At 44.6% G+C, this 26,294-nt stretch overlaps 1 protein-coding gene, 1 long non-coding RNA gene and 1 pseudogene across 3 annotated transcripts; 1 reads left to right on the top strand and 2 right to left on the bottom strand.

The window, feature by feature from the left end:
• The first annotated feature begins 2,230 nt into the window (after nucleotides 1-2,230).
• Nucleotides 2,231-24,665, top strand: LOC133505204 (dapper homolog 3). Of its 2 annotated transcripts, none has more exons than XM_061828231.1 (4): nucleotides 2,231-2,623; nucleotides 17,166-17,292; nucleotides 19,428-19,538; nucleotides 21,582-24,665. In XM_061828231.1, exons 1-4 carry the CDS (start codon nucleotides 2,387-2,389, stop codon nucleotides 23,042-23,044), a joined length of 1,938 nt encoding a protein of 645 aa, XP_061684215.1. In that variant the 5' UTR covers nucleotides 2,231-2,386; the 3' UTR covers nucleotides 23,045-24,665. The 2 variants fall into 2 exon arrangements, with proteins under 2 accessions (XP_061684215.1, XP_061684216.1); XM_061828232.1 differs by having other exon boundaries at nucleotides 17,166-17,271; nucleotides 21,582-24,664.
• LOC133505205 (uncharacterized) lies at nucleotides 17,169-19,476 on the bottom strand. Its single transcript, XR_009796171.1, has 3 exons — nucleotides 19,392-19,476; nucleotides 17,378-17,588; nucleotides 17,169-17,296 (listed from the first exon to the last, which is right to left on the bottom strand). It is a non-coding gene; the product is annotated as an uncharacterized LOC133505205 (long non-coding RNA).
• Nucleotides 21,050-21,168, bottom strand: LOC133505441 (5S ribosomal RNA; annotated as a pseudogene).
• Nucleotides 24,666-26,294: the final 1,629 nt, after the last annotated feature.

Raw genomic sequence — 26,294 nt, forward strand, 5'->3', positions numbered from 1 at the left:
TTTGGAATGTGGGAGGAAACGAGTGCCTGGGGAAAACCCACGCAGGTACGGGGACAACATGCAAACTCCACACAGGCGGGGCCGGGATTTAACCAGGGTCCCCAGAACTGTGAGGCCAACACTTGACCGGCTGATCCACCGTGCAACCCACTAAGAAACAATTATTTTAAAATGAAAAATTGTCTCTGTTACTATATATTGCTCCACTGAAGCTGTAGACAAATGAGGCAAATGTCCTGCTAAACGACAAATCTGAACATATCAAATTAAATTATGAACGTGTTCATCACACATTACCTCTTGCAAAAAAAAAAAAAAAATCTTTCTAATTAGTTTTAATTAGCAATATTTATGAACTGTAACATTTGCCCCCGTCCGGGATGTTTTGTGTTTACGGCGTCCGTGTCGTCCGAGCGCTGTGTAAAGTCTTGTCGGGCACATTCCAAAAATTCCCAGCGGAGTTAAGGTCTAGACTCCGCGGTGGCCAACGCATGTGTGAAAACGATGTCTCATGTTCCTCCAGCGACGCGCTCACAGAACATTCATTGAAAGAAAACACTGTTCATTCAGTGGATGCGTTTGCAGTCGGCTGCCCTCCTTTTTTCGGGCTCACTAACGCGGATGATCATTAAAACAGTTCTTGGACGGTCATCACTGATTTTTGTGCCCATTACTCTTTTACGAGGGTAAAGCTAGACTCATGAGACCACATTGGTCCAGATTCTAAATTGAAGCCTTTTACCGTTAGCTACTGAAGCTACAAGCTACTTTGTTTAGGCCAATAACTGCCAAGCTACAAAGTTCTTTGTGTTGCGTGTGGGCATAGCCATGGGTTTTCTCAATGGGTTTGTACATTATCACCCATCCATCCATCCATCATCTACCGCTTTTCCGTGTCGGGTCATGAGGGAAGGAGCTTCAGCAGGGATACCCAGACTTCCCTTCCCCAGCGACTTCTTCCAGCTCTTCCGGAGGGATCCCGAGGCGATCCCAAGCCAGCCGAGAGACATAGCCTCTCCAGCATGTCCTGGGTCATCCTCGGGGTCTCTTTCCAGTGGGACGTGCCCGGAACACCTCACCAGGGAGGCATCCGACCAGATGCCCCAGCCACCTCATCAGGCTCCTTTCAATGCAGAGGAGCAGCGACTTGACACTGAGCCCCTCCCTGATGACTGAGCTTCTCACCCTATCTCTAAGGGAGAGCCGGACACCCTGCAGAGGAAACTCCTTTCGGCCGCTTGTATCCGGGATCTTGTTCTCTGGTCACGACCCACAGCTCGTGCCCATAGGTGAGGGTAGGAACGTAGATCGACTGGTAAATTGAGAGGTTCGCTTTTCAACTTCGCTCCCCCTTTACCACAATGGAGCGATACAAAGTCCACATCACTGCAGGCGCTGCACCGGTCCGTCTGTCGATCTCCCGCTCCATTCTTCCCCCAAGATACTTGAACTTCTGCACTTGGGGAAGGATCTCATCCCCGACTTGGAGCGGGCACGCCACCCTTTTCCGACTGAGGACCAAAGTCTCTGATTTGGAGTTGCTGATTGTCATCCCAGCCGCTTCACATGTTACATAATGTTATTTTTTTTTAAATGCCTTTTTTTTTTGTGAATCGCCATTTCCTAAGTGCTTCATGCGGGATCAAGTGGCATTGCTGTCACTAGGAAGGTTTTCTCACGTGTCCTATACTGGAGTAACATGTTTCCCAAGCATTTCGGGGCCAGATGAAAGCGATTAATGAGTGCAGTGCATATCCAATTGGAGGATGTGAACTATTTGCTTAGTGGAATCCAGGTGCTGACTTTTATTTGGCCGGCGAGTGGATGTTCTTCACTGCTGGAACCACGATGAGAGGCTTTTTTTTTTTTTCATTTTCTTCTGCAGGCTTATATCTCTTCTGATTCCCTTAGCGTTCTTTTTTTTTTTGTTGTTTTTTTGTTTTTTGTTGTTTATTTATTACACTTTTCCAGTTAGAGGGAGAAAAGCGGCCCTCCCCCTCACGTATTCCGCTCTCCTTCCCCATCAGGGGGGGACGAGGAGATGGGTGAGGTCGCCGAGTCTGGAATGAATCAAGGGGGATGGGACGGCCGTGGCACGCAGACCCCCCCCCCCCCCCCTCCATCTGCCTCTGGCGCTCCAATCCCGGCCCAGATGGGACGCTGCGTGGACACTGTGGCGGAGCGAGGGAGGGGCTCCGTGGCCGCGTTTGACAGCTGCAAAAATAGAAAATGTATCGCGCATAGAGGATGAGGGGAAGCGTGCTGCTCCCAGCTCGAGCTCGGAAAATGGAGCGAGCCCCAACGCCCGCATGAAAAGAAGACATTTAAAAAGTATTTTGTGTGTTGTTTTATCAATTATTCTTACTCGCCAGAAGCCATTTGGACTATGCACCGAGCTTTCTCCTTCCCGGTGACGGCGGAACGCAGCCGGACCAAGGAGCGCCTGGAGGCCAGTCTTGCAGGCTTGTGCGAGCTGGAGCTCCGCAAGCAGCGGCAAGAGGGGCTGGTGCTCGGGGCGCTGGCTCTGGGCGACCCCCGGCCTCCGCGGGAGCCCCCCGCCACGGGGGACGTGTCCCGCTTCAGCTGCTGGGGCCAGGATAACCTGACACTGAGGCGCCAGCTGGTACGTTTTTTGGTTATCATCGTTATTATTTTACACTGTGTTTGGATTCTTGGAAGTCCAAACACCCCCCACCCCACCCCCCTTTGCTCCAAAGTCTTTGCTGTTCGAAATGCAATTGGTCGCGTTTACTTTTGAGTGCGGAATGAGACATTTCTGTGAGAAGAAATGGGAGAGAAAAAAGCAAAGTTACTCAAGTTGATTAATAGGCTCTCTGTTCGCTGGGGCTGGAGGTTTATGCCTGTGGGCGAGCAGATCGTGGCGGGGGGGGGGGGGGGGCGCCGTTCGGAGCCCAGGCCGACTATTTAATGGCCCATTGTTCCCCCTCCATCATACACTTTTGTGCCTTTTACTGCCTTACAAGCGTTCTCTTATTGCAGCTTTCTCTACATCATAAAGACATGACTGATTTTCCGCGGTTTGCTTGTGGCCGACGTCTTTGTGTCATAATTGATGAGGTGCTCACAGTGGATTAACGAGAAGATTTAAAAGTGTCGGACACGAGTTTTACACCAGGCGAGAGGATTATTTTTAGCCCTGAGCGTCTCGAGATGCCAACTTTTACGCCCCGCTGAGCATCAGTGTGACTGTACAGTGTCCACTGTCCATTTCGGTCATTGTTATTGTTTATCATAGCTGTGCTATAGTTCCCACCCAACTGTTTGGACCTTGCGACAAAAGGAAGCATTTATTAAATTAATGAGGGTGAGTGAGAAATGAAATCAACCGTCTCCCCTTCACACCTCCTCCTCCTCCACCCGTCCTCAGCCAGGGGCCCTAACAATAGGGGCATGTGGACCGGCATACAAATGATGCCGCTAAAAGGATGGTGGCCTTGAACACAGCTGATCGCAATATTAGGTGCACCTGAGTAAATCAGCGAGTTCCAACATAGAGCTGGATCAAACGTCCATTGATGTATTTTCTATAGCGCGGGGAGCGGGATCCTCATCCCAATCGACATCAGGCAAAGGGCAGACTCAACCCTGGATTGGTCGCAAGCGGACCGCAGGGCACATCTGGAGACAGACGACGTTCATATTTAGACCGTCAATGAGAGGGAATTGAACCCACGTGGTCCGCACGGGAGACTGGCAACCGCAACACTGCATCATCCATCCGCCCATCCATCCATTTTCTTTGCTGCTTATCCTAATGAGGGTCGTGACTGTCAACAGGCAAGAGGCGGGGTACACCCTGAACTGGTTGGCAGCCAATCGCAGGCCACATGGAGACGAATAGCCACAATCACGCCTAGGGGCAATTTAGAGTGTCCAATTAATGTCGCATGTTTTTGGAACGTGGGAGGAAACCGGAGTGCCCGGTGGAAACCCACGCAGGCATGAGGAGAACATGCAAACTCCACACAGGCGGGTCGGGGATTGAACCTGGGACTTCAGAACTGTGAGGCCAACACTTTGCAGCTGATCCACCGGGGTACTCATTTAATTCTTCATTTACTATTAATCCATTTTCTTAGCCGCTTATCCTCACAAGGGTTGCGGAGAGTGCTGGAGTCTAACCCAGCTGTCAACTAGTCGGAGGCGGGGTACACCCTGAACTGGTTGCCAGGCAATCGCAGGGCACATCAAGACAAACAGCCGCAGTCACAATCACACCTAGGGGCAGTTTAGAGTGTCCAATTTATGTCACATGTTTTTTGAATGTGGGAGGAAACCGGAGTGCCCGGAGGAAAGCCTCGCAGGCACGGGGAGAACATGCAAATCCCACACAGGCGGGTCCGGGAGTGAACCCGGGACCTAAGAACTGTGAGGCCAACGCTTTACCGGCTGCGCCACCGTGCCACCACACTGCATCATCCCTGTAGCAAACGTTTCAAAAATAATTCAACATATGGAGATGTCTTTCAAATATTACGACTTAGGGGGCTATGTGCAGTAGTAGTAAACATTCACTAAACCTGTAAATGCCAATCTGTATTGCGCAATAACAAGCATGAATATCTCATGATGTGGAAAAATGTGTCCACCTCTTGAATTTTCACCCAAAGGCGCTGACAAGACCATAATGCAGGACACCAGGTCAGAATCCCACGGCAGTCTCAAAACAGGCTCTCTTTTTCGATCCCTTCAACACTGTTAATATTGACATGTTCCTATCCGCCTCTTGTCGAGGTAACTTCTTTGAAACAATTGTTATCCTTAATCATCAAATGTTTCTTGACATCTTGGGTGATCTCATCTTGAAGTTCTTTTGCCGTAGTGATGTGTGGATAAAATATAGGAAAATGTTGGAATTTTATATGACATCCAGAAACCGTTGGCCGGATTCCCGGCGGTTAGACCGGAGGTTCCACTGTACGTATCGTCCCTCTGATTAGAGATTAGGACGCATACAGAATAAGAGTGTGGGAGGCAATGTTTCCACTTGGGAGACAGACTGAGTGCCCCCCGACATCATACCCCCCCCTCCACCCCACCAGCACCCTCCCCCTCACCTCACTTCATCAGCCAAGTCAAAAGTTTGTCTTCATCACAAACCAAGGAGAAGCAGTTGTTTTCAAGGTCTGTGAAGGAGACGCATGGCTTTCTCCCAGGAGGGGCGTGCGTAGGGATGAAGGATCAGGGAGAGGGGAGGGGGGGTGTTTTTCCTGCTTTCGTTTTCTACCCAACATATGTGGATCGATGTCTATTAACTAGTATGCCAACCCAAGCGTGGGAGTGATTGCACGAGGAAGGTCCCTCGAGACGAGATGGCAGCAGTTGAATTGAATTCAGGTCGCCGTGTGCGTCGAAGTCAACTCCCCCGTGTAGTTTACAGAGCTCGTGGTGGGACTGCGGATGTACCGTATCTGCGTACACGCCCTCGGTGTATGGCCGACCTCTGCTGCCGGTCTACAGCGCGAGGCGTTGACAGGGTCCGGATGGCAGACGGCAGCTGGCGACTCATGAAGTGCTGACCTCCTGTCGCCTCGTTGGTATTGTCGAGCGGACGGAGATGCGACGCCGATGAGTTGGCAGCCCAAATAGAAACAGTTTATTCCAACGTTCGACGGACTCACGCAGCTCCTTATTCGGTCACGGCACAGATACACGATAAGAGATGCGTCTTTACAAGGAATGTGATTCTCATTCAGATATTTTTTTTTTTAAAGAATTTGAACATTGTTGTGCAATCAAAGTGTTCTCCCGCCTGCTAAGATAGTTTGACTATTTGACATTCTCATGTAGCCCAGGGTGAACCCACAGGGCTAGCGAGACTTTCTCCGCTGGCCTAATAGCAACCAAAGCACTGACCTACATTTACAACATACATATTAATGTGTTCCGTGGAATTGCTTTAAAGTCTTTTGTCTATCACAGCAGCACTGCTTTCAGTATTTTTGTTTTGTTTTGACCAGAACACGGGGTTGGACCCAAATGCACGACTCGGGAGACGTAGAGGCAGTTTGGGAAATGTATTTATTCAATCTGGTGTCAAGGATCAGGCAGGCAGTCAACGGGAGCAGCAGTAACAAGGACGGCAGGTGTAGGAGGCAGGTTGGTACACGGGAGATCAGGAATGAGATTATGAGAGTGCGGGAACGAGCCGTGAAACAACGATCTATAAAAAGGCCAGACCGTACGTGTGGTTCTATATAACTGGGACGTAATTACTAGAGACGAGGCGCGGGTGTGCGACCTCCGCTGATTGCGGCAGGTACGTGCCGCCTCGGGGACCGGAACGGCCAGGACAGGGACCGGCAGGGCCATGACAGTTTTTATAATGGCGGCCCGGCGTACGACTGGTTAGCACATCAACGTTCTGAGGACCGGGGTTCAAATCTGGCCCACCCCGTGTGGAGGTTGGATGTTCTCCCCGTGCCTGTGTGGGTTTTCGCCAGTCGCTCCGGTTTCTACCCGCATCCCAAAAACACGTGTGGTGGATTCATTGAAGATTCTACATTGCCCATAAGTGTGAAACTGCGTGCGAACAGTTGTTTGTTTATATGTGCCCTCTGATTGTCTGGCGACAGGTTCAGGGTGTACTGCGCCTCTGGCCCAGAGATAGCGGGGATAGGTCTCCGGCATGTCCCCGCCCCAAGTGAGGATAAGTGGTACTGTGTAGATGAATGAATGAATGTTTTTGTCCCGTTATTAGATGAACGAACAGTCACTGTGATCCACTCCAGATGATTTACATGGCACGGTTGTGTGCTGTTATAATTTGTTTTCAAAGATAATATTACAAACAGCTCAAGGCATTTTCTAGAAGAGCGGCAAACCACAAGTATAAACAAGTTAATACTATTCATTTTATGATGTGTAAAATGAGTGAACGGGGATTTAAGATTTATCTTTTAATATGTTTTTTTTGTTTGTTTTTCATATTAATGAAGAGCAATGGTTAATTTTGTCATCCCTTCTTAAAAAAAAAAAAAAAAAAAAACCTCACTGAATTCATGTCATGAACAAGGCTTGGGGACTACCAGGAGGGGCGTGGCTGGGCCGCTGCTCTGGGTGGTGTCATCTGTGACACCTGTCACCGGTCACAGCTGTTTCGCATGAGGCACTCTGATTAGAACAAGTATTTAAGTTGAAGTTTTGTCACTGGCATTTGCCAGTTCGTTGCTTTGTGTTAGTGAGTATGCTTCACCGGAACCCGGGTCACTCCGATACTTAGATTCATAGTCATCGGACCCTTTTCTCGTTTTTTTTTTTGGATCCTGCTTGCTTGGACTGTGTAATTGTGCATGTCTTTAGTTGAGAATAAAACCCACTGAACATTATGCCTTTGCCTGGGAGTCCTGCATTTGGGCCCGCCTCCGCACTGCTGGGATGTGACATTTAAGCAATCAATCAAAACGCCGTCCGATCCTGTTCAGGGTCACTGGTGAGCTGAATCTCAGCTGACTTTGGGTGACAGCCGAGTGACAGCCAGGAATTCTCACGGGCCTGTCACTAGCAAATATAGACAAACAACCATTCCAACCCGTGACCTCTGAATGTGAGGAAGACGCACTAACCACATCCACACAAAAAAAGATATGCGAAATAATGCATTTACTTCTTTAAAGCGCAAAAAAAAAAAACAAAAAAAATCATGGACCTGTACTGGTCTGTATCGTTTCACATACCAATGAATTACCCGATTGTCAATGAAGCAGGACAGCATGGCCACCACTGACACTGTTATTTTTTGTATATAAAAAAATTCCTGTCGTATCCTATCAAATTGAGCAGGCATTCGCTTAAGTAAACAATATGCTGATCCGGGGGGTGTTCGAATGTGTCCTGATGAGATGCAGCACATCCTTCATTTGGTCTGAAGGACCTGTTGTGTCTTTTGTGTACGTAAAGGACGACCTCTGGAAAGTGCAAAAAAGGCCAAGTCTGCTCTTTGCACGCATACGCTGAGCCGTCGCAGCTGTCACTCACTCTCGTAAGCGCAGCGTGGCACATGTCAAAGCCCCTTTGCCAGCCTCTCATGGCATTCTTCCTCCCTGCCTTTTATTAGCACCCAGTCGTAGCATGCTAATAAGGGCCATTCACCGAAGTTTTGTAAACACAGCCATCGCCTCTCGTGTTTGTTCTTCCACTGCTTAGGAAATCCTCATTGATTGTTTGAATAGAAAAAAAAAAGATTGTAGACAAGTATGTCTTTGCAGAGACCACTTTGAACTTCACAGCATGGGAAATTAGCATATTAAGTGTCAAATCTTTACAGATTACAGTGAAAGACTGTTTGATTTTCCAGAATGTGCAGTGATATGACTGAGATGAGAAATACATGTTTTCTTTTGTAACCAATCATGAAATCGAAAGAGGAACAAATCAAACAGTCTAGGAAATGGTAACAAAAACTGCACGCAGTTTGTAACATTATTATTGATTTGCACCACAGCAAATTTTAAAACACAATTTTACCACGCTCAAAGTTGAAATCAGCATTCAGCCAAAGTTGATTTGGCAACCACAACTTTAACGCAACACTTGTGAAAATGTTATCATTGTCAACACTGTCAGAGTCACCGAACACTGATGAAAATTAAATAGAATAAAATATTGAAACCACATTAGATGAGTGAACATTGCTAACACATCGTTACGTGTGGGAGTGTGTTTAACTATATAAACTGTGTATGATATCATTATTTTCAAAAATGATTTTGAATGAAGATGCACGAGATAGGCTTAGGTGGAAAAAGATGACACGCTGTGGCGACCCCGAACGGGACAAGCCGAAAGGAAAAGAAGAAGAAAATTTTGAGTGAAGGCCGACACGGTGGATCATTTCCAAAGCGTTGGCCTCCCGGTTCTGAGGACCCGAGTTCAATCTCAGCGCTCCTTGTGTGGAGTTTGCATGTTCTCCCTGTGCCTTCGTGGGTTTTCTCCGGGCACTCTGGTTTTCGTTCATATCCCAAAAACATGCAACATTAATTGGACAATATAAATTACCCCGAGGTGTGATTGTGAGTGTGGCTGTTTGTCTCTACATGCCCAGTGATTGGCTAGCAACCAGTTGAGGGTGTACCCTGCCTCCTGCCCGTTGACAGCTGGCATAGACTCCAGGACTCCCTCTCGAGGATAAGCGGCTAAGAAAATGGACGGATTTTGAATGAAACATATTTGAATGCAAGCCTGTGATGTGAAGAGGAATAGAGAAACTTCATATGTTAGTGTTCAGGCCAGGGGTCTCAAACTGGTGCCCCAGGGTCCATTTGTAACCCCTCCATTCATTTTTCAAGCCGCTTATCCTCACACTGTTCCACGATATTTTTTGCCGTGTGCGGTGCTGACGAACCTACCAATCATAGTGGGGTATGTGGCTCTGGTGTCGTGATATCGACCGGGCTTGATGCACAAAGAGAAAAATTTTCAATGAGTGAATGTTTTTTAGAAGCACACGACCTGTTAACACCAGCGTCCTTGCTTATCTTATTTTAAATTGAGAAAATTGGATTCTTTTACATGTGTAACCTAAATTGTGTACGTGTGCATTTGCGCCGAGGGTGCAGCCCAGCCTCAGCCGGACCCAAGGTAAATTGAGTTTGAGACCCCTGGTTTAGGCATTTTAATGCACTTGATAAGTATTGAAAAGAAGGCCTTGAGAATGTTTCGCATCACTGAGTCGTCACATGTGGGGTTTTTTTTTGTTTTGTTTTGTGTGTGTGTGTGTGTGTGTGTGTGTGTGTGTGTGTGTGGCCTCCCACAGCTTTGTCTGATTTAATTATAGAGAGTCCAGGAGTGAGACCGTCTCATTGGTCCATTCCATAGATGTTTATATCCTGGTGATGAACCACTGACTGGTTTATGAGCTCAGTCTTTCATCGAGCTTCCCCCCCCCCCCCCCCATCTTAGTATTTCCAGTATCTGTCCGCCTCATCTTAATCTCCACTTTCGATGTGGCGGCAAAGACAAATTAGTGACAACCTCGTCGTGGATTCTATTGGTCCCTCTAGTCTCGATGTGCTTTACGGTACGGTGAGGTGGGCTGAGCGTTTTCCTCCGGTCTCGCCATCCCCCACCATCCCGAGGCTGACGATGCCGTAAAAGGATAATGATAGATTGTGCGCGGTGTGGCGAAGGCGGTGTGAGGACATCAATAATAGACAATCTCACAGCAGCCTCCTAAAAGCGCTTTGCAATGAAGCTTCACCACCTCATCAAATGAACGCCTCTGTCCTTTGAATTACAAACTGGGTGAGAAGTGAAACTGCATTATTGATTCATTGATTTCCAATGACTTTATTTGCAAAAACAAAGCTCCCCGATCCAGGTTTCTGGCACACAAGAAAATATTGATGGAGGCCTGCGTTTGCTCCTTTGTTTGGACCAAGACAATTTGCTCCCTTGTCGAGACAATAGAAATGACAGCGTTTGTGGGGGTGTCAATGTTATCGGGGAAGCGTGGGGTTAGCGTGGGTCGATTAACCCTCAACAGCATTTGCATGGTGAGTGTTTCTCAGACAATAGCGTCACCGTCCACGTGCATTTTTTTGACATTTTCTTCTCCTGAGCAAAGCGCGCACTTGAACAGCAAAGGAGGAGATGGAACAGGATGTCAATTTGAGACAACGCTGACGCTACGCAACCTTTAATTCACTTAAGGCTGATGGGATGCACAGAGCTTCTCTGAGGAGGGCCATTGTTGCAGGACTCGGTCGAGCAATAGAGATGTAAATCCAACATTGTGTTCATGGCTAGCGGTTGTACAATGATGGTGTTTGGAGGAAATATTTGTGGTTGTAGTTTGTAGTGGTGACCACATTGCATCAGAATGAGTGCTGTTACTAAAATTTTAGCCCTCTCTTGTCGATAAATACAGTAACCAGAATATTAGAAATAATGCTCAGTATGGTGCAGTGCAAACAAAAACAGCAAAATACACATTTGGGTAAAAAAATATTTCTTTAACCGTTGATCAAAACGGAGCATGTAAATGTTGTGGCCGCTGAGTGTGATTTAGGGCAAAACAATGTAGTGATGAAAAGACTTTTGGAAAACTACAGAGAAGGTCAGAAGGAGCTACATTGTGTCTTTGTAGACCTAGAGAAAGCCTACGACAGAGTACCAAGAGAGGAACTGTGGTAGTGCATGCGCAAGTCCGGTGTGGAGGAGAAATATGTTAGAATAGTACAGGACAAGTATGAGGGCAGCAGAACAGCGGAGAGGTGTGCCGTAGGTGTGTCAGAAGAATTTAAGGTTGAGGTGGGACTGCATCAGGGATCCACCTTGAGCCCCTTCCTGTTTGCGGGGGTAATGGGTAAGCTGATAGATGAGGTAAGACTGGACTCCCCTTGGACCATGATGTTCGCAGATGATATTGTGATCTGCAGTGAAAGCAGGGAATAGGCGGAGGAACAGTTAGAAAGATGGAGGCAGGCACTGGAAAGGAGAGGAATGAAGATTAGCCGACGTAAAACAGAACATGTGCATGAATGAGATGGGGGAGGGCGAAGAGTGAAGCTCCACGGAGAAGAGATAGCGAGGGTGGACGACTTCAAATACTTTGGGTCAACAATACAGAGCATTGGAGAGTGTGGTAAGGAAGTGGAGAAACGGGTCCAAGCAGGGTGGGAACAGTTGGCAGAAGGTATCTGGTGATCTATGTCACAGAAGAGTCTCCGCTAGGATGAAGGGCAAAGTTTATAAAACAGTGGTGTGGCCGGCGATAATGTAGGGATTAGAGACGGTGGCACTGAAGAAACAACAAGAAGCAGAACTGGAGGTAGCAGAAATGAAGATGCTGACGTTCTGGCTCGGTGTGAACAGGTTGGATAGGATTAGAAATGAGCTCAGTAGAGGGACACCCAAAGTTGGATGTTTTGGAGACAAGGTTCGAGAGACCAAACTTGGATGGTTTGGGTGTGTCCAGAATGAGTATATTGGTGGGAGGGTGCTGGGGATGAAGCTGCCAGGAAAAAAAACCCAGTGAGAGGAAAACAAAGAAAAGGTTGATTGATGTTGTGAGGGAGGACATGAAGACTGTAGGGGTTAGAGAGGAAGATGCACGAGATAGGCTTAGATGGAAAAAGATGGCACGCTGTGGCGACCCCTAATCGGGATAAGCCGAAAGGAAAAGGAGACGATGTTATGAAAGGACTTTGCTCTGTCATGAGGACTTGCTCATAATGCTCTCATATCAAACAGACTTTAACTCATCCAAAATCGAATAAAACGGCCTCTGTTAGTTTGTGTCCAACAACATCACATGAGAATTTATTAGGAAATTGCTTGAAAAGCTTGGAAGCCGGGAGCCCAAGATAAACTTCTCATTCGATCGTATTTAGAAACCCTTTTATCCAGAGGAAATAAGGGTAGCAGATATAATCAGTTGGTCCGTCACACTGAAGCACTTACAAAACCTTTTGTCAACTTGACCTTTGAGAGATTTTGCATTTTGCATTTGTTGTTGGATTATTATCATTAATACTATATGAATTCATCCAGTCCAATCCATTTACTGTCAACCAAGGCGTATGGAGAGCATCCAAAGTGACATTGGGCAAAAGGCGTATCACATCTTGCACCGCTCTTCTGGCGGGGCACATGAACCGTAAAAACAGAAACCGTTTTTATTCACATTTACTGTAGAGCCTCACTTAACCCATGGCGAATCCCTGCATGGAAATCAGACAATATTACAATATCTGGACCCAGTTGTAATGCACATGGAGAGATTTGCAGTACAATAATGGGTCGATTGAAATGTATTTTCTTGAGTTTGTATGGTGTGTTTTTTTTCCACCCATTGGATGTATGTAATTTTGACATCCCATATACATGTCAACTAGCTACAGTCTATTTCATTTTAACGTATTAGTGCACCAACTCCCACAAAAAATATACATACCTAGTTTTACTGTCCACAACAGGTTATTTGTTAAAATGTCCATTTTTTTTTTTTTTATCATGGACTTTAGATTTAATTTCTATGAACATTTTGGGCGTGTCCTTGAAGTCTCCAAGGCCCATGACGGCCGTATAGAGCTCGTGCATGTGACGTCACAATTTTCACGTCCCCATATTGCTGGTCAAAAAGAGCTGCTCGACAGTGTGGGAGACGTTGAACCGGGGGAGAATATTTACAATACCCGAGACCTGTTGGTTGTTTGTCACAACAGACGAGTCAGATATTCAAAGAGATCATCCTATGGCATACCAGTTGAAAAGATCAATGGATTTCGGCAAGTAAACGTGATAGAAAAATAAAATACAAAATACACACACGCCTGTGTAGCGATCGCTTCATTTCAGGTAGGAATTATTCTTAATCTCAAATTACCAATTAGTATCTACAATGCCAAATTGACTCATTTGAGAACAGTGCTTATTTAAAATAAGAAAATAAACCGTCTGTCACAGAGAGGTTTACAGAGGTTAACATGTGGCAGCGATACGCTTCCGTGTACGGAGGAGCCGACTCCCTGTCCTCTTTTAATTTTTCAATGAGAGTTAATGAATGCGAGTTTGTGTAAAACCAGGGGTCATTTATTCAATTATTTATATTTGTATTGATAAAATTTTAGTGGGTCCATCCCTATGTGGGATTTATTCCTGATTGAGAACAGATCCAGCAACTAAGTATTTGTATGCGTTCAGAATTTTGTACGCTTTCAAAGTCTTCCGTGTAAATCTCGAGGATTTATTCACCAGATGCTTGTGTAGATCCAGTTGTCCAAGACAAACAGAAGCGAATTCACAGTCCAATTTCTTATCAGCGAAAACATTGACTTCGGCATTAAATATGGATCCTCCATGCCAAGTGTCTCTCATTTTTTTTCACGTACCTTCGTTTATTATCACCTTCTAAATGTTTGACAGACAAAACTCTCGGCGTCGTGCTATAAGACGTATTTTCGTTTCATCTCAATGGAATTAACTTGCAACAACGCTTTGTTTGACCGGCAATATGACGAGTCACGTGATTTTATGACATCGGTGCACGAGCTCTATTGACTTTTTATTTCAACTTGTATGAACCTCTCCAAGTAAACTGATCCTTTCTGTGTTTTTGCTCGTTACATGTCAGAGCTTTATGTATAAATTCTTACCAAATCAATGCGGGAACAGGCTCTCGTGTGTCTAACACATGTTGACAAGCTAGCGTGACAATTGATTTTGGTTGGCCTTTTCACATGCTCTCAACATGAGCGCGACATATTAGCTCCACTCGCATGGATGCCCTTTCAGTGCATTTGAATAATACATGTACCATCCAACTGCTTCCTGTGTACTGTAAGTGTGCTTGCATAAAAAAATAAAATAAAAAAAATCCACTGCCTCATATGGACGCACTACAGAGATGCACTTTAGTGTTGACCTTTAAGTTCGAGTATGCGCTTGAGAGGATGATTCATCTCTTTGGTCTGACATTCTGTTTGGGTTGCGGTTCATGATACTTTATTTGTTTTTGTTCCCTGAATTATTTTCCAGACTGGTCTCTGAATCATCATAATACTGTTTATACAAAGAATTAATCCAGGCAGCAGTTGAGCATTCATGTGACCTTTCTTAAAATGCGTTTGTAAGGCCATTTTGGATAAGTGCATTCCACGATGAAAAAATATTTGTTCATAAAATAATACTGGTGGCACAGTGGATCAGCTGGAAAGTGTTGGCCTCACAGTTCTGAGGTCTTGGGTTCAATCCCGGAGCCACTTGTGTGGAGTTTGCATGTTCTCCCGGTGCCTGCGTGGGCTTTCTCCGGGCACTCCGGTTTCCTCCCACATCCCAAAAACATGCAACATTAATTGGAGACTCTAAATTGCCCCTAGGTGTGATTGTGAGTGGGGCTCTTTGTCTCTATGTGCCCTGCGATTGGCTGGCAATCAGTTCAGGGTGTACCCTGCATCCTGCCCGTTGACAGCTGGGATAGGCTCCAGCACTCCCGCAACCCTTATGAGGATAAGTGGCTAAGAAGATTGATAGATATCTCCTCACACACCCAACTAGACTAACTCGATGGCTCCTCCAACTTTCATCAGTTTCTGTGGAAACAGTCCAAAGCTTCAAGATTCTCAGAGTCTGTTTTTCCGGAATTTAGGTGGGATCTGCCAATAAAATACTGAAGCTGCACTAATGCCTTTACTTCCTTTGAAGGTTGAGGCAGGTCAGGTTCAGAATCATGTTGTTGTTCGACTGTGTTTATGGTGTGAAATACAGGAACGCTAATGCTAGCGCCGCGCCAACACTAGTGCGAGAAGCGCGCTAGGTTTGGAGATGGTTTAAAAAAAACATTCCGGTAAAAATCACTGAGACATGGCAGTAACACGGTAGAACAACGGAAACAGGACAAAAAAAAAAAAAGACTGGATAGCGCATACACATCTAGTGGTATGTCGATTGGTTGAAGTCAGTTGGTTGCCATTTTTATACTCCCAAAATGTGTGGAGGACATGGTTTACAGGTCGGATTATGGTGGGGTTTTTCTCCAAGTTTGGCATCTAGAATTAAAACAGGTCGTGTGAGCTTGACATTTTTTCAGTTCTGGTAAAATGAATGATTTTGAATTCGACTTGGGAAGCCAAAAAAAGGCGAAGTGCAAAGGAAAGACATAGAACACCGTGACTACCAAGAAACCTTGCATATTACCTAGGGCCTAATTTGTGTGACACGTGAACTTTTCCAAAAATACGCTGTGAAGCACTATCATCATAACATAGCAAAAAACTAAGCACTTTTTTGTCATTACATTAAATTTTAAGTCAGTTAGATACATTTTTGGAAATAAGGATTCGCAATGGGAAAATACCTGCTAAACGCACTGTTCATTTGTTGTCTCTGCGACGTCCTATTTCAGACAGAAAATTTCAACTTGTTTCTTTGCATTTGAAAATCAAATTCAATTTGAAGAGTTCTGTATTATGAAATTCATCAAAAATTTCAGAGAAAATGTGTTTTCTTGCTTATCCACTGCTGAAGTTTTTCGCAATAAAACGTGGGCCAAGAAAGGTGAAGCAGAGAGTGAAAAGTGAACAACAACATCTGTAAACAAAACTTTGTTTAAGTGAATTAAGCTCATCAGAAAATTAAAAAAAAAAAAACTTTACAAACAAACTTTAACAGCGTCAAACTAAATCTTTCTAACTTACCTGTGGAATGTTTTCTCACAGCCATGAAACTGGCAATTAAGTCAGTTAATCGCTGTGCACAGGTCGGCATGGTTGTTTTGAGAGTATCAAGATGGCGGATGGCGACTTTTTGGTGGCCAATGAGCCATCCAGTCATTTTCTTTTTAGACCAGTAAAAGTGACTTCCTCGGCACATATATTCCACCGTTCTCACGCTTACCTTTTCCGCTCGAGTGCCCCCTTGCGGCCGCTAGAAAAAAATGCACAAATTAGCCGCATTACCGAGTAAACCTCAGGGTTGAAAGCGTGTGAAAAAAGTCGCGGTTTATAGGCCGGAAATTACGGTATTTAAGCACAGCGTTAATGCTCAAAGTACTGATAATTCTAATGATGTTACAGTGGCTAAAATTATACTTTTTTCAAATAAAACCTCTGCCTTGCTTTTGGTGGACACTTGGGTCCACTACCCTACTATTTTAATGTTAGCCGTTCTGGTGAACTACTATCTGAAGCAGGTCTTCTGCCTTAGACTCTCACATGTGATCAGTTGTGTGTGCCTCCACATTTATGTTCCGACTTATTTCCACCCAGTCCACCTCACTTCTTGGCATTTTATCGCATTTTTCCATAATGCAATTAAAAAAAAAAAGTTTTGTTTTGAACGCTTTATTGGTGCAAGTCCACGTAAAATGTTTTGCTTCGAGTTTTTGAAAGAATGTGTTTATACAATTAGCAGTCTCCCCCACCCCCCAGTCTGCAGTTAGGTAAATAGACACCCCCGCAAATACATGACAAAAACACAGTGTGCGGTGCCGGAATAGACTCAAGCCTGGATGTGTGAAAACAAATCCGCAGGTATCAATCAAAAGCTGACATCGCTGTTTTTCATTGATTGGCATCTACGTCGAGAGAATATCAGCGAAGCGGCTGATCGTCATGCTTTGTTGTCTCAGCGTCGCCTTCCCACCACCTGCGTTCAAACTTTCCTTCCTCATCACGCAAGCGACAAGGAGTGTGTTTGCGTTTCAGAGTGCTCTCCAGAGTTCGCCGTGGGGTCTCATGCAGGCGCTGGAGCAGCAGGTGGGAGAGCTGCGCGTCGACACCGACCACCAAGACGCCGCTCAAGGAGACACAGGTGACAGTCCACCGAGTTCAGGTACCTGTAATCAATGATGGGAAGAATTCAGAATCCTAATAAGATCATTTAATTATTACTTATTTTATCTGTCCATGTACAGTACATGGGCAGAAGTCCTGAACCTCCGTGCCCAACACGGTCACCAGCCTCAGCATTAGTTACCCCTGCACAGTCTATCCATCCGTCCATTTTCCGAAGCGCTTATCCTCACTAGTGTTGCGGGTGCGCCAGCGCTTTTCCCTGTTGACTTCGGACGATAGGTGGGGGTGCACCCAGAACCGGTCGCCAGCAACCATTCACCCTCGCAATCGCACCTAAGGACAATTTAGAGCACAGGTGTCAAACTCGAGGCCCCGGGGCCAGATCCGGCCCCACTGCATGATTTTTATGTGGCCCGTGAAGGCAAATCACATCATTCAATTTCCGTGATTTTTGTGATAATCTGGAACAAAATTTCAAATTGTCATATCAGAAATGATGAAGCTGAGCTATTGCAAGCATTTGTGTTTTACCTATAACGAAGGATAGTTGAAAAACCCATTACGCTTGATTTCTGATGACAAAACTAGTTCATAAATTTCACTTGTAAACATGACGGGGTGAAAGATTTTCATGACCCTCTGAGGGAAACCATAACTACAATGTGGCCCGTGACAAAAATGAGTTTGACATCCCCGATTTAGAGTCTCTTGATCAACCTACCATGCATGTTTTTGAAACCCAAGTCCCCGGAGATAACCCACACAGGCACGGGGAGAACAGTAAAAATCCGTACCAAAAATCTGTACCAAAATGTCAAATTGTCGTATACCATAAATGATAAAGTTGAGATATTCCAAAGATTTTTTCTGTTACCAAACGTGAATAGTTGAAAAACACATTACCCTTGCTTTCTAATTCCAAAACGAGTTCATAAATTGATGATGTAAATGATGGTGGTATGATTAAATAATTTTTTCCCACAGTCATAACGGCCCTCTGAGGGAAACCGGAAAAACAATGTGACCCACGAGATAAATGAGTTTGGAAAACCCTGCTGTATGTGGTTACCGTGAGATGCACAAATAATAAATAAATACATGTCCATGTAAAACTGTAGGCTCCAGCACTCCCATGACCCTTGTGAGGATAAGCGGCTTGGGAAATGGACGGATGGAAAACTGTATTGTAAAGAGACATTACTAACCCTATATGTAAATCCGAACAGCTCTCTTTACAAAATTTAAAGTTTACTTGCAATATGGTAGCAATTACTTATTGAAAGAAATAATTGTACATTAATACAACATTAGTTTGGAGTTCATTTGAAATGTATTTACTTCTCATTATCATTGTTGTTGTTATTTTTATGTGAATCTTGTATTATTTAGCACATTGTTGTTCCGGTTTCCCTCAGAGGGCCGTTATGACTGTGAAACGAAAAATATTTAGTCATCTCTTCAAATTTACATCATCAATTTATGAACTAGTTTTGGAATCAGAAGTCAAGGGTAATGTGTTTTTCAACTATTCACGTTTGGTAACACAAAAATGCTTGTAATATCTTAACTTTATCATTGATGATATATGACAATTTGAAATTGTGGTACAGATTTTTACTAGAATCATGACAATTGAAACTCTAGATTTGGCTTCGAGGGCCACATAAAATCATGTGATGGGCCAGATCTGGCCCCTGGCCTTGAGTTTGACACCTGTGTCTATTCTATGTGGAAAAAAAAAAAAAAATGGAATGTCAACTGTAAATGTCCACTATGATATTTACCTAAGTGAACTTACTGTTAAATTAAAACTTGTTTTGTGAGTGTTTGTTTTATATTGCACCATATTAGCAGTAGTAGTACTCCAGTAATTGAAAGTAATTGTATCTATGGGTACCCAAAGAAGTGCTCTACTCTTTGATGTTGCAAATTAAAACGCTGCTTTTATACTGGCATTATTTCACGACTGTGAAGCTCTTCACTCCATCTTAGTTTCTCGAAATATAATGCATTGTCAATTCAAGGATGATTTGTTTGTATTTTCTAACTGGATACCATTTCTACATATTTGTTTAGTGGCCAACTTGCGACGTGTGCCGCGAGAAGCGTCGGATTGACGGCGACGGATGAAATAACCTCCTCTTCTCTCACACAAGTTGTCCTTTTCTCCAGGCTTCTATGAGTCAAGTGAAGGTCAGTCGCCTAAAGGGAGAACTTGTTCCACGGAGCCCGCAGAGATGCTCTCTTCCTGGCCTTACACCAACGAAAGGCCCAAGTCTGTGGGTAAGAAAATAAACACACATGGTCCTCTTTCACCATTTCCTGTTGCACATGGACATCATTACATGGCTTGTGGCAATAAATAACGACCCTGCTCCTTTTCTCCATGCGCTGCTACGTCTTTTTACACACGACATGCCTCTGTATCCTCTGCCAAGTGCAAGTACAAAGTGCTATTTTTATAGTAATTCATAAACAAAGTCATGTTAACAGTCTGGCCTCGGCGGAGGATCTTACACCATGCATCCGGAAAGTATTGACAGCGCTTTGTTTTATCCACCTTTTTTTTTTATGCTGCAGCCCTTTTTTCAAAATTTGAAATGTTTTTTTTTCTTCACGCACCCCTGTGATGACAATATTGAAAAAGTGTATTACTTTTGGGAGCAATTCCACCCTTTGACGTTTTCAATATTAGACCAAAAGCTTGGCACATACCGTAATTTCCGGCCTATAAGCCGCAACTTTTTTCACACGCTTTTAACCTTGCGGTTGATGCGGAGATGCGGCTAATTTGTGCATTTTTCTAACGGCCGCAACGGGGGGCACTCGGGCGGAAAAAGGCAAGCATGAGACCGGTAGAATCAATGTGCCGAGGAAGTGACTTTTACCGGTCCAGGCCTGTTAGCCCTGCTAAAAATTGTCTATAACATTTCTAAAGAATTTCTAAAGAACGATAAAACTTTAGGACCCAAGTCCTATAGAATTTCTATAGAAATTCTATTGTTCTATAGAAATTCTATAGGAAATCACAGCCAAAGTTCTATAGAACAAGTTGTTCTGTACAAATTCTATAGAATTCTTTAGATTACTATAGAAATAGCTTTAGAAATAGATAATTGTATAGATTTCTATAGAATTTCTATAGAAATTTTTTTAGCAGGGAGCACAGCGCTAGCGTGTTACGGTCGTGTCTCAGTGATTATTATTATTTTTTTTTAACCGGCCCAGTTAGCGTAGCGTACCAAATGGTATTTGCTTTACAAATGTGCTGGGTGAGGCTTATCACCAGGTGCGCTCTGTAGGCCGGGAATTACGGTATTTTTGTGGCACCTGTCAAGATGTATCCGATCGGGTGGGAAGTGTCAGTGCGCAGCCATTTTCAGATCTCTCTGGGGATGTTCAGTCGGATTAAAGTCCTGTGTTTGCCTGGGCTTCATGTTCAGCTTCGTGGCAAAGGCTGGAGAATTGTCATGTACATATAATTTCTGTTTTTATTTTTTTTTTCACAATCTCAAATATCTAAAAAAAAAAAAAAATTGTTTTTTCAAATCATCATTATGAGGCGTGAGTTTGGCTTTACGTAAAAGAGTCCAGACCTTTGGTAGACTTTGGAATGATCTGTACATACACGCAACAAAATAGTAATAAAGATTGGAGAATCTTCTTCTTCTTCTTGTTGTCCCGTTAGGGGTCGCCACAGCATGTCATCTCAGATGAATGCACATTTGTTTGGCACAGTTTTACGTCGGATGCCCTTCCTGACGCAACCCCTCTCCATTACAGCCAGGGAGAGAAGCTTACAGCACCTGGTATTCCCAGGCAGTCTCCCATCCAAGTACTCACCAGGGCCAAACCCGCCTAGCCTCCGAGATCTGACGAGATCGGGCGTTCTCAGGGGAGCATGGCCGTAAGCAAACATTGGAAAATACTGGAAAAAAATATTTGGGCCTTGTAAGTTGTCTGTGTTCTGAATTGAGGAAGACGAGACCTTGGTTAAGTGGTTGCGTGTAATCTTCTACACAAATAGAGCTATAATACAAAAATATTTCTTTTTTTAGCCGTGGGGTCTCGGGTAAGGTCTGCCCTTCAACTTAAGAGTGTAGAATATGCACATTTTGTTTATTTTTATTTTTTTTGGCCTGCTCCTGTGCACAAACAAGAAACACTCACAAACAAAAACATTGTAAAAATGTAGTCCTAATAATTTTTGTAACGTACTCTAGTTACTGACGGTTTAGTGGTTCACGGCACTGTAATTTTATGCTCTTGTTTTCTCTTCATTATGACACTGCTCCCAGGTTTGATGTTTGCCTTCACTCTATTTAGGAGACCCCCTCATGTTGAACGGAGAATCAGACAAGGCAGTTCCTCAAAGTGGTCTGCCGCGCTCATTCTCTGCCCCGCACCCGCCTCTGGAGGGCATCGCCGAGGAAGGCACACCGGCCGAGTCGTGGAGGCTGCAACCTACCCAAGCGGTGCAGCCTGGGGATCTCGTCGCAGAGGAGGACTACCAGCAGGCCATGAGAGTGGAAGGTTACATACTTCATCTTGTCCAGCGTCACACCCTTTCCCCACGGCCGTGTCAGCCTCGTACTACCCTTAGCCCTGACCCGGCATACAGCTTTACCCCTGCACACGCCCCCCTACACAGGAAAAGCCCCTCTCTTTCCACAGAGCACGCTCATCCAGGCCCTCAAGTTGACCTTTCGTCCAACCCAAAGAGCGCGACTTGGGGTTGTGACCTTCCAGAGGGTGAGGCCTGTGGAGGAGAGGCCCCATCTTTGGAAGAGGAGCGTTATTTGATGCTGCCCTACCCCCAGTGTAGACCACACTCCCTGACTGGGAGGTTACCATCACCTCTGCCCTCCCTGGACCCCAACTGCGGTGCCGGAGCGCTTAACCTTTGTTGTGACCCCTCAACCCCCCAGCATTGTCCGCAGCCCCCAATCAATCACAAGCACAATCTAGTAAGTGCTCAATACATCCCAGGGCAGACCTTTCATGCCCCGGTACGCTCCCCGAGACACTTCAACCCAACGCAGTCCAAAGCCCACCAGCCCTCTCCTGACCACCACAATGCCAAGTCCAGAAACTCAAGGAAAGGCCACAACGAAAAACAGAGGTCTAAAAAGTCGAGCACTAAAGCCAGTCGGTCGCAGTCAGAGAACAGCCTCCTAGGCCAACGGGTGGTGCCCGAGCGAAGGTACAGCACCACCGAGAGGCATCAAGGCAGAGGCGATCAGGCCCAAGGCCAAGTTGCTAAGATTCACGTAGGAAACAACAGCGACAAAGCAAACCGGCGCTGGTATTCCAACCTGGAATTGAGTCAAGACGAAGGGGAAAACCACATGGAGCAAGGCCATAGGAGGCCACCTCGAAAAGCTCGCCATGGTCACAGTGGTCATCATCAGCAGCACCATCATCATCCGCAGCACCATTCCCAGCGCTGGCACGCAGACTTCCAGCACCGAGCGCCACTTTGCCAAGGAGAGGACGCTTACGTGGGAGCTGCCCCTGCAGAGTCCTCGTCCAGTATGAGCGAGGTGTACTCGCCGGCCTCCAGCTCGCTCTCCAGCGACTCGGATGAGAGCGGCGGGCTCGTGTGGCCCCAGCAGCTGCCGCCTCGCCTCGCCACCACATCCTCTTCGTCCTCACCCTCGGCGCAGGCCGCCGCCGCCAACCCACCCACGCAGCCAAAGGCCTTTGTCAAGATTAAAGCCTCCCACGCCCTCAAGAAGAAGATCCTCAGATTCCGCTCAGGATCCCTCAAAGTCATGACCACCGTGTGAATTGGTTTCAGAACCAATCATCACTGTCGGTTGCGGCTTTTCTGGTCTCCTCGCTGTGTAATTAAAGGCCGACACGTCACGGTCGCTTGTGGGAAGCATCCGCATCGAAAATGATGCCCTCCATCTTCCCCTAAATGACGTTAATTGACAGGAAGCCAAATTACACAATGTTGACAAGGACCGCGTTGTTGCCAGCTGATGTCCAAAGGAATTATTATTAATGACTCATCCATTCATGCTTCATAAATTGCCTGTGTGCGGTAGGTTGCGACAAAAAATATTGTAACGACAAATAAAATGCCATGCAAAAGTCTCGGCCCACCACTAGCTGTTTTTAAATCAGTACGTAATTGGACGAATACACCACTCCACCCAAAATCTATTGCCCCAAAACTATGTGCATTGACCCAGACAGAAACCATAAAACTTTGATGGGGATCTGGATAAGGCTGCGGATCCAGGAATTTATCTTCAGTGCTCGGGTCGGGAGACAGGGGGTGGGGTAGGTGGGGTGGTCTGTCTGTTTATCATCCTCCATTAACCAGGAAGTCGCTTGTTAACTAATCGGCGGACAAGCACAAATAGACACAAGGGGTTGACTGGGTCGGGTGATTATGACACTGATAGAACATGACACGGGGAGGACAGGCTGAGACTTTTGCACAGTACTGTACAAAATGGCTTCAAGGCTTGGCAAACGTTGTCTTTTGAAGTCATACATACCGTAAATCTTGACAACAACTTCACTAAAAGCCTGAAAATATACTCAGTGGTTTGACTCAAAACAGCACATTTATTATCGCATTAAACCAGGGCTTGTGTGAAATAATAATTATTATTTTTTTGCGTGTTTGCATTTTGTTCACTCACAAATTATGGTCAGGACATGAAAGCCGAAGCAGCCTGTATTTCGTGGTAATGTCCTCATGAGAATTTACGAGGTTTTGATCTCAGCTGCACGGCACAGAGGACTGGTGAGTCCATTCGTCTCACGGTTATGAGGTTGGAGGGGGGTTGAGTCCAGCTTCCAGCCTTCCTGTGCTCGCCTGGGTTTTCTCAAGGTACTCAAGCTTCCTCCCGCATTGCAAAAACATGCTAGGTTGACTGAAGCCTCTAAAACAGGGGTGCTCAATGCGTCGATCGCGATCGACCGGTCGATCACGAGGCATTTTTGCTGACCTTTAGCTAATATTTGGGGGGATGTGGTGCTGATGATTTATGCAAGGATTCTGACACTCGTGTTACTGGAGAATGACAATATACTGTTTCAAGGGACTGTTGGGCTTCGAACTACGTTCTGCTGCGAACTTGTGGATCTCGCTGTGATGACTGGCGCAATTTGTTATTAGCTGGTGTTGGAACTCGCCAGTCTTCATAGCAGAAGTCATTTAAAAGCCATTACTGCTGTGACTAAAACACAGAGAAACGCACGGTATTGTAAATATGTAATTGAGTGTATATCCATAATGTGGCCTTGTTTGGAATGAATGTAGTTTTTAATTAAAAAAAAAAACCTAAAGTTTTGGCCTTTGGTATGTTGACATGTGTGATTATTCTTTATGTTATTTCACGTCCGGTTACATTATGTTATGCTTATGTATTTATGTAATGTGTATTGTCAAAAATGATTATCCTGTATATAAACGTGCAATAAGGACATTACGGAAAACTATTTTGGTAGTTTGATTCAAAAAGTAAAAAAACAAAAATAATTCACCACATAGAGAATGAAATTTTCGTGATTTCATTTTTTCCTATTTTGATAATGATAATTTGCAGAAATGTCACATCCCATCAGCCACAGTGTAACACAAGATAAAATCAAAATGAAACGATACAGAAATTTAGTAGGCATTAATCTTCTAAAAAGTCTCCCTCCATATGTATATGGAATCAATGTACTTTTAATATTATATATAATCCATATTTTGATTAAATGAAATATTTAACTTTTGCTACAAATCTATACTGTATGTAGGTTTGTGTGCAAATATGAATTAGAATAACTAACTTGTTAATGCTTCACATCGATCGATTCACAAGATTGGTTACAATGTTCTAAAACAAATTACAGTCCATGCTTGTGAGACCGGAAGCTTCCCTGATGTTTTGAGCTTCACATCGCTTAACATCGCAGGATATGATGCAAGGATCGTCTCTTTGCACTTCTGTAACTGTCTTGATTAAAATGTGACCAGTAGTGGGTAATAACGTAATAACGTGCGACATTTACTCCGTGACATTTACTCACATAACATTTTCGATAAACTCTCCTTGTCAGAGTACTTTGGATGCACCGTAGTTTTTACTTTTTACTTGAGTATTTATGTGAAGAAACCTCGATACTTTTATCCCGTTACAGTGATGGACATGCTGTTCACTACTTTTACCGTTCATATTTTTCACTGATCTAAAAATAAAGAATGGATAGCGCATACACATCGAGCGGGATGTCGATTGGTTGAAGCCGGTTGGCCGCCATCTTGGTACTCCCAAAACGTGCGGACGACACGGTTTACAGGTTGGATTATGGTGAGGGTTTTCCTCAAAGTTTGGCATGTGGAATTAAAACTGGTCCGTGAGCTCGACATTTTTTCAGTTCTGGTAACATGAAGGATTTTTAATTTGACTTGATAAGCTAAAAAAGGCTAAGTTAACACCATGGCTACCAAGAAACCTTGCATATTATCTCAGGCCCGATTTTCGTGAGATGTTAACTTTTCCCAAAATACGCTGTGAAGGAATATCATCAGAACATAGCAAAAAAGTAACCATTTTTCGTCATAAAAACTTTAAATTTGAAGTCAATCAGTTATATTTTTGGAAATTAGGACTCGCAATGGGCAAATACATGCTAAACGCATTGTTCATTTGTTGTCTCTGCGATATCCTATTTGTAACTTGTTTCCTCGCATTTGAAAATGACATTCAATTTGCAGAGTTCTGTATTATGAAATTTATCAAAATTTTCACAGAAAATGTGTTGTCTTGCTTATTTACTGATGAAGTTTGGAAAAATATTTACATTGCTTTTTCGGGAAAAACCGTCGGCCTCTAAAGGTGAAGCAGAGAGGTAAACAGCGAACAACAACAACCGTAAACAAAACTTTGTTCAAGTGAATTAAGATCATCAGAAGATAAAAAAAAAAAAAACCTTTACAAACAAACTTCAACAGTGTCAAAGTAAATCTTTCTCATTTACCTGTTGAATATTTTCTCACAGCCACGAAACTGGCGATTAACGCACAGG

Source organism: Syngnathoides biaculeatus, chromosome 8, assembly GCF_019802595.1.
Source record: "Syngnathoides biaculeatus isolate LvHL_M chromosome 8, ASM1980259v1, whole genome shotgun sequence".
NCBI classification, from domain to species: domain Eukaryota; kingdom Metazoa; phylum Chordata; class Actinopteri; order Syngnathiformes; family Syngnathidae; genus Syngnathoides; species Syngnathoides biaculeatus.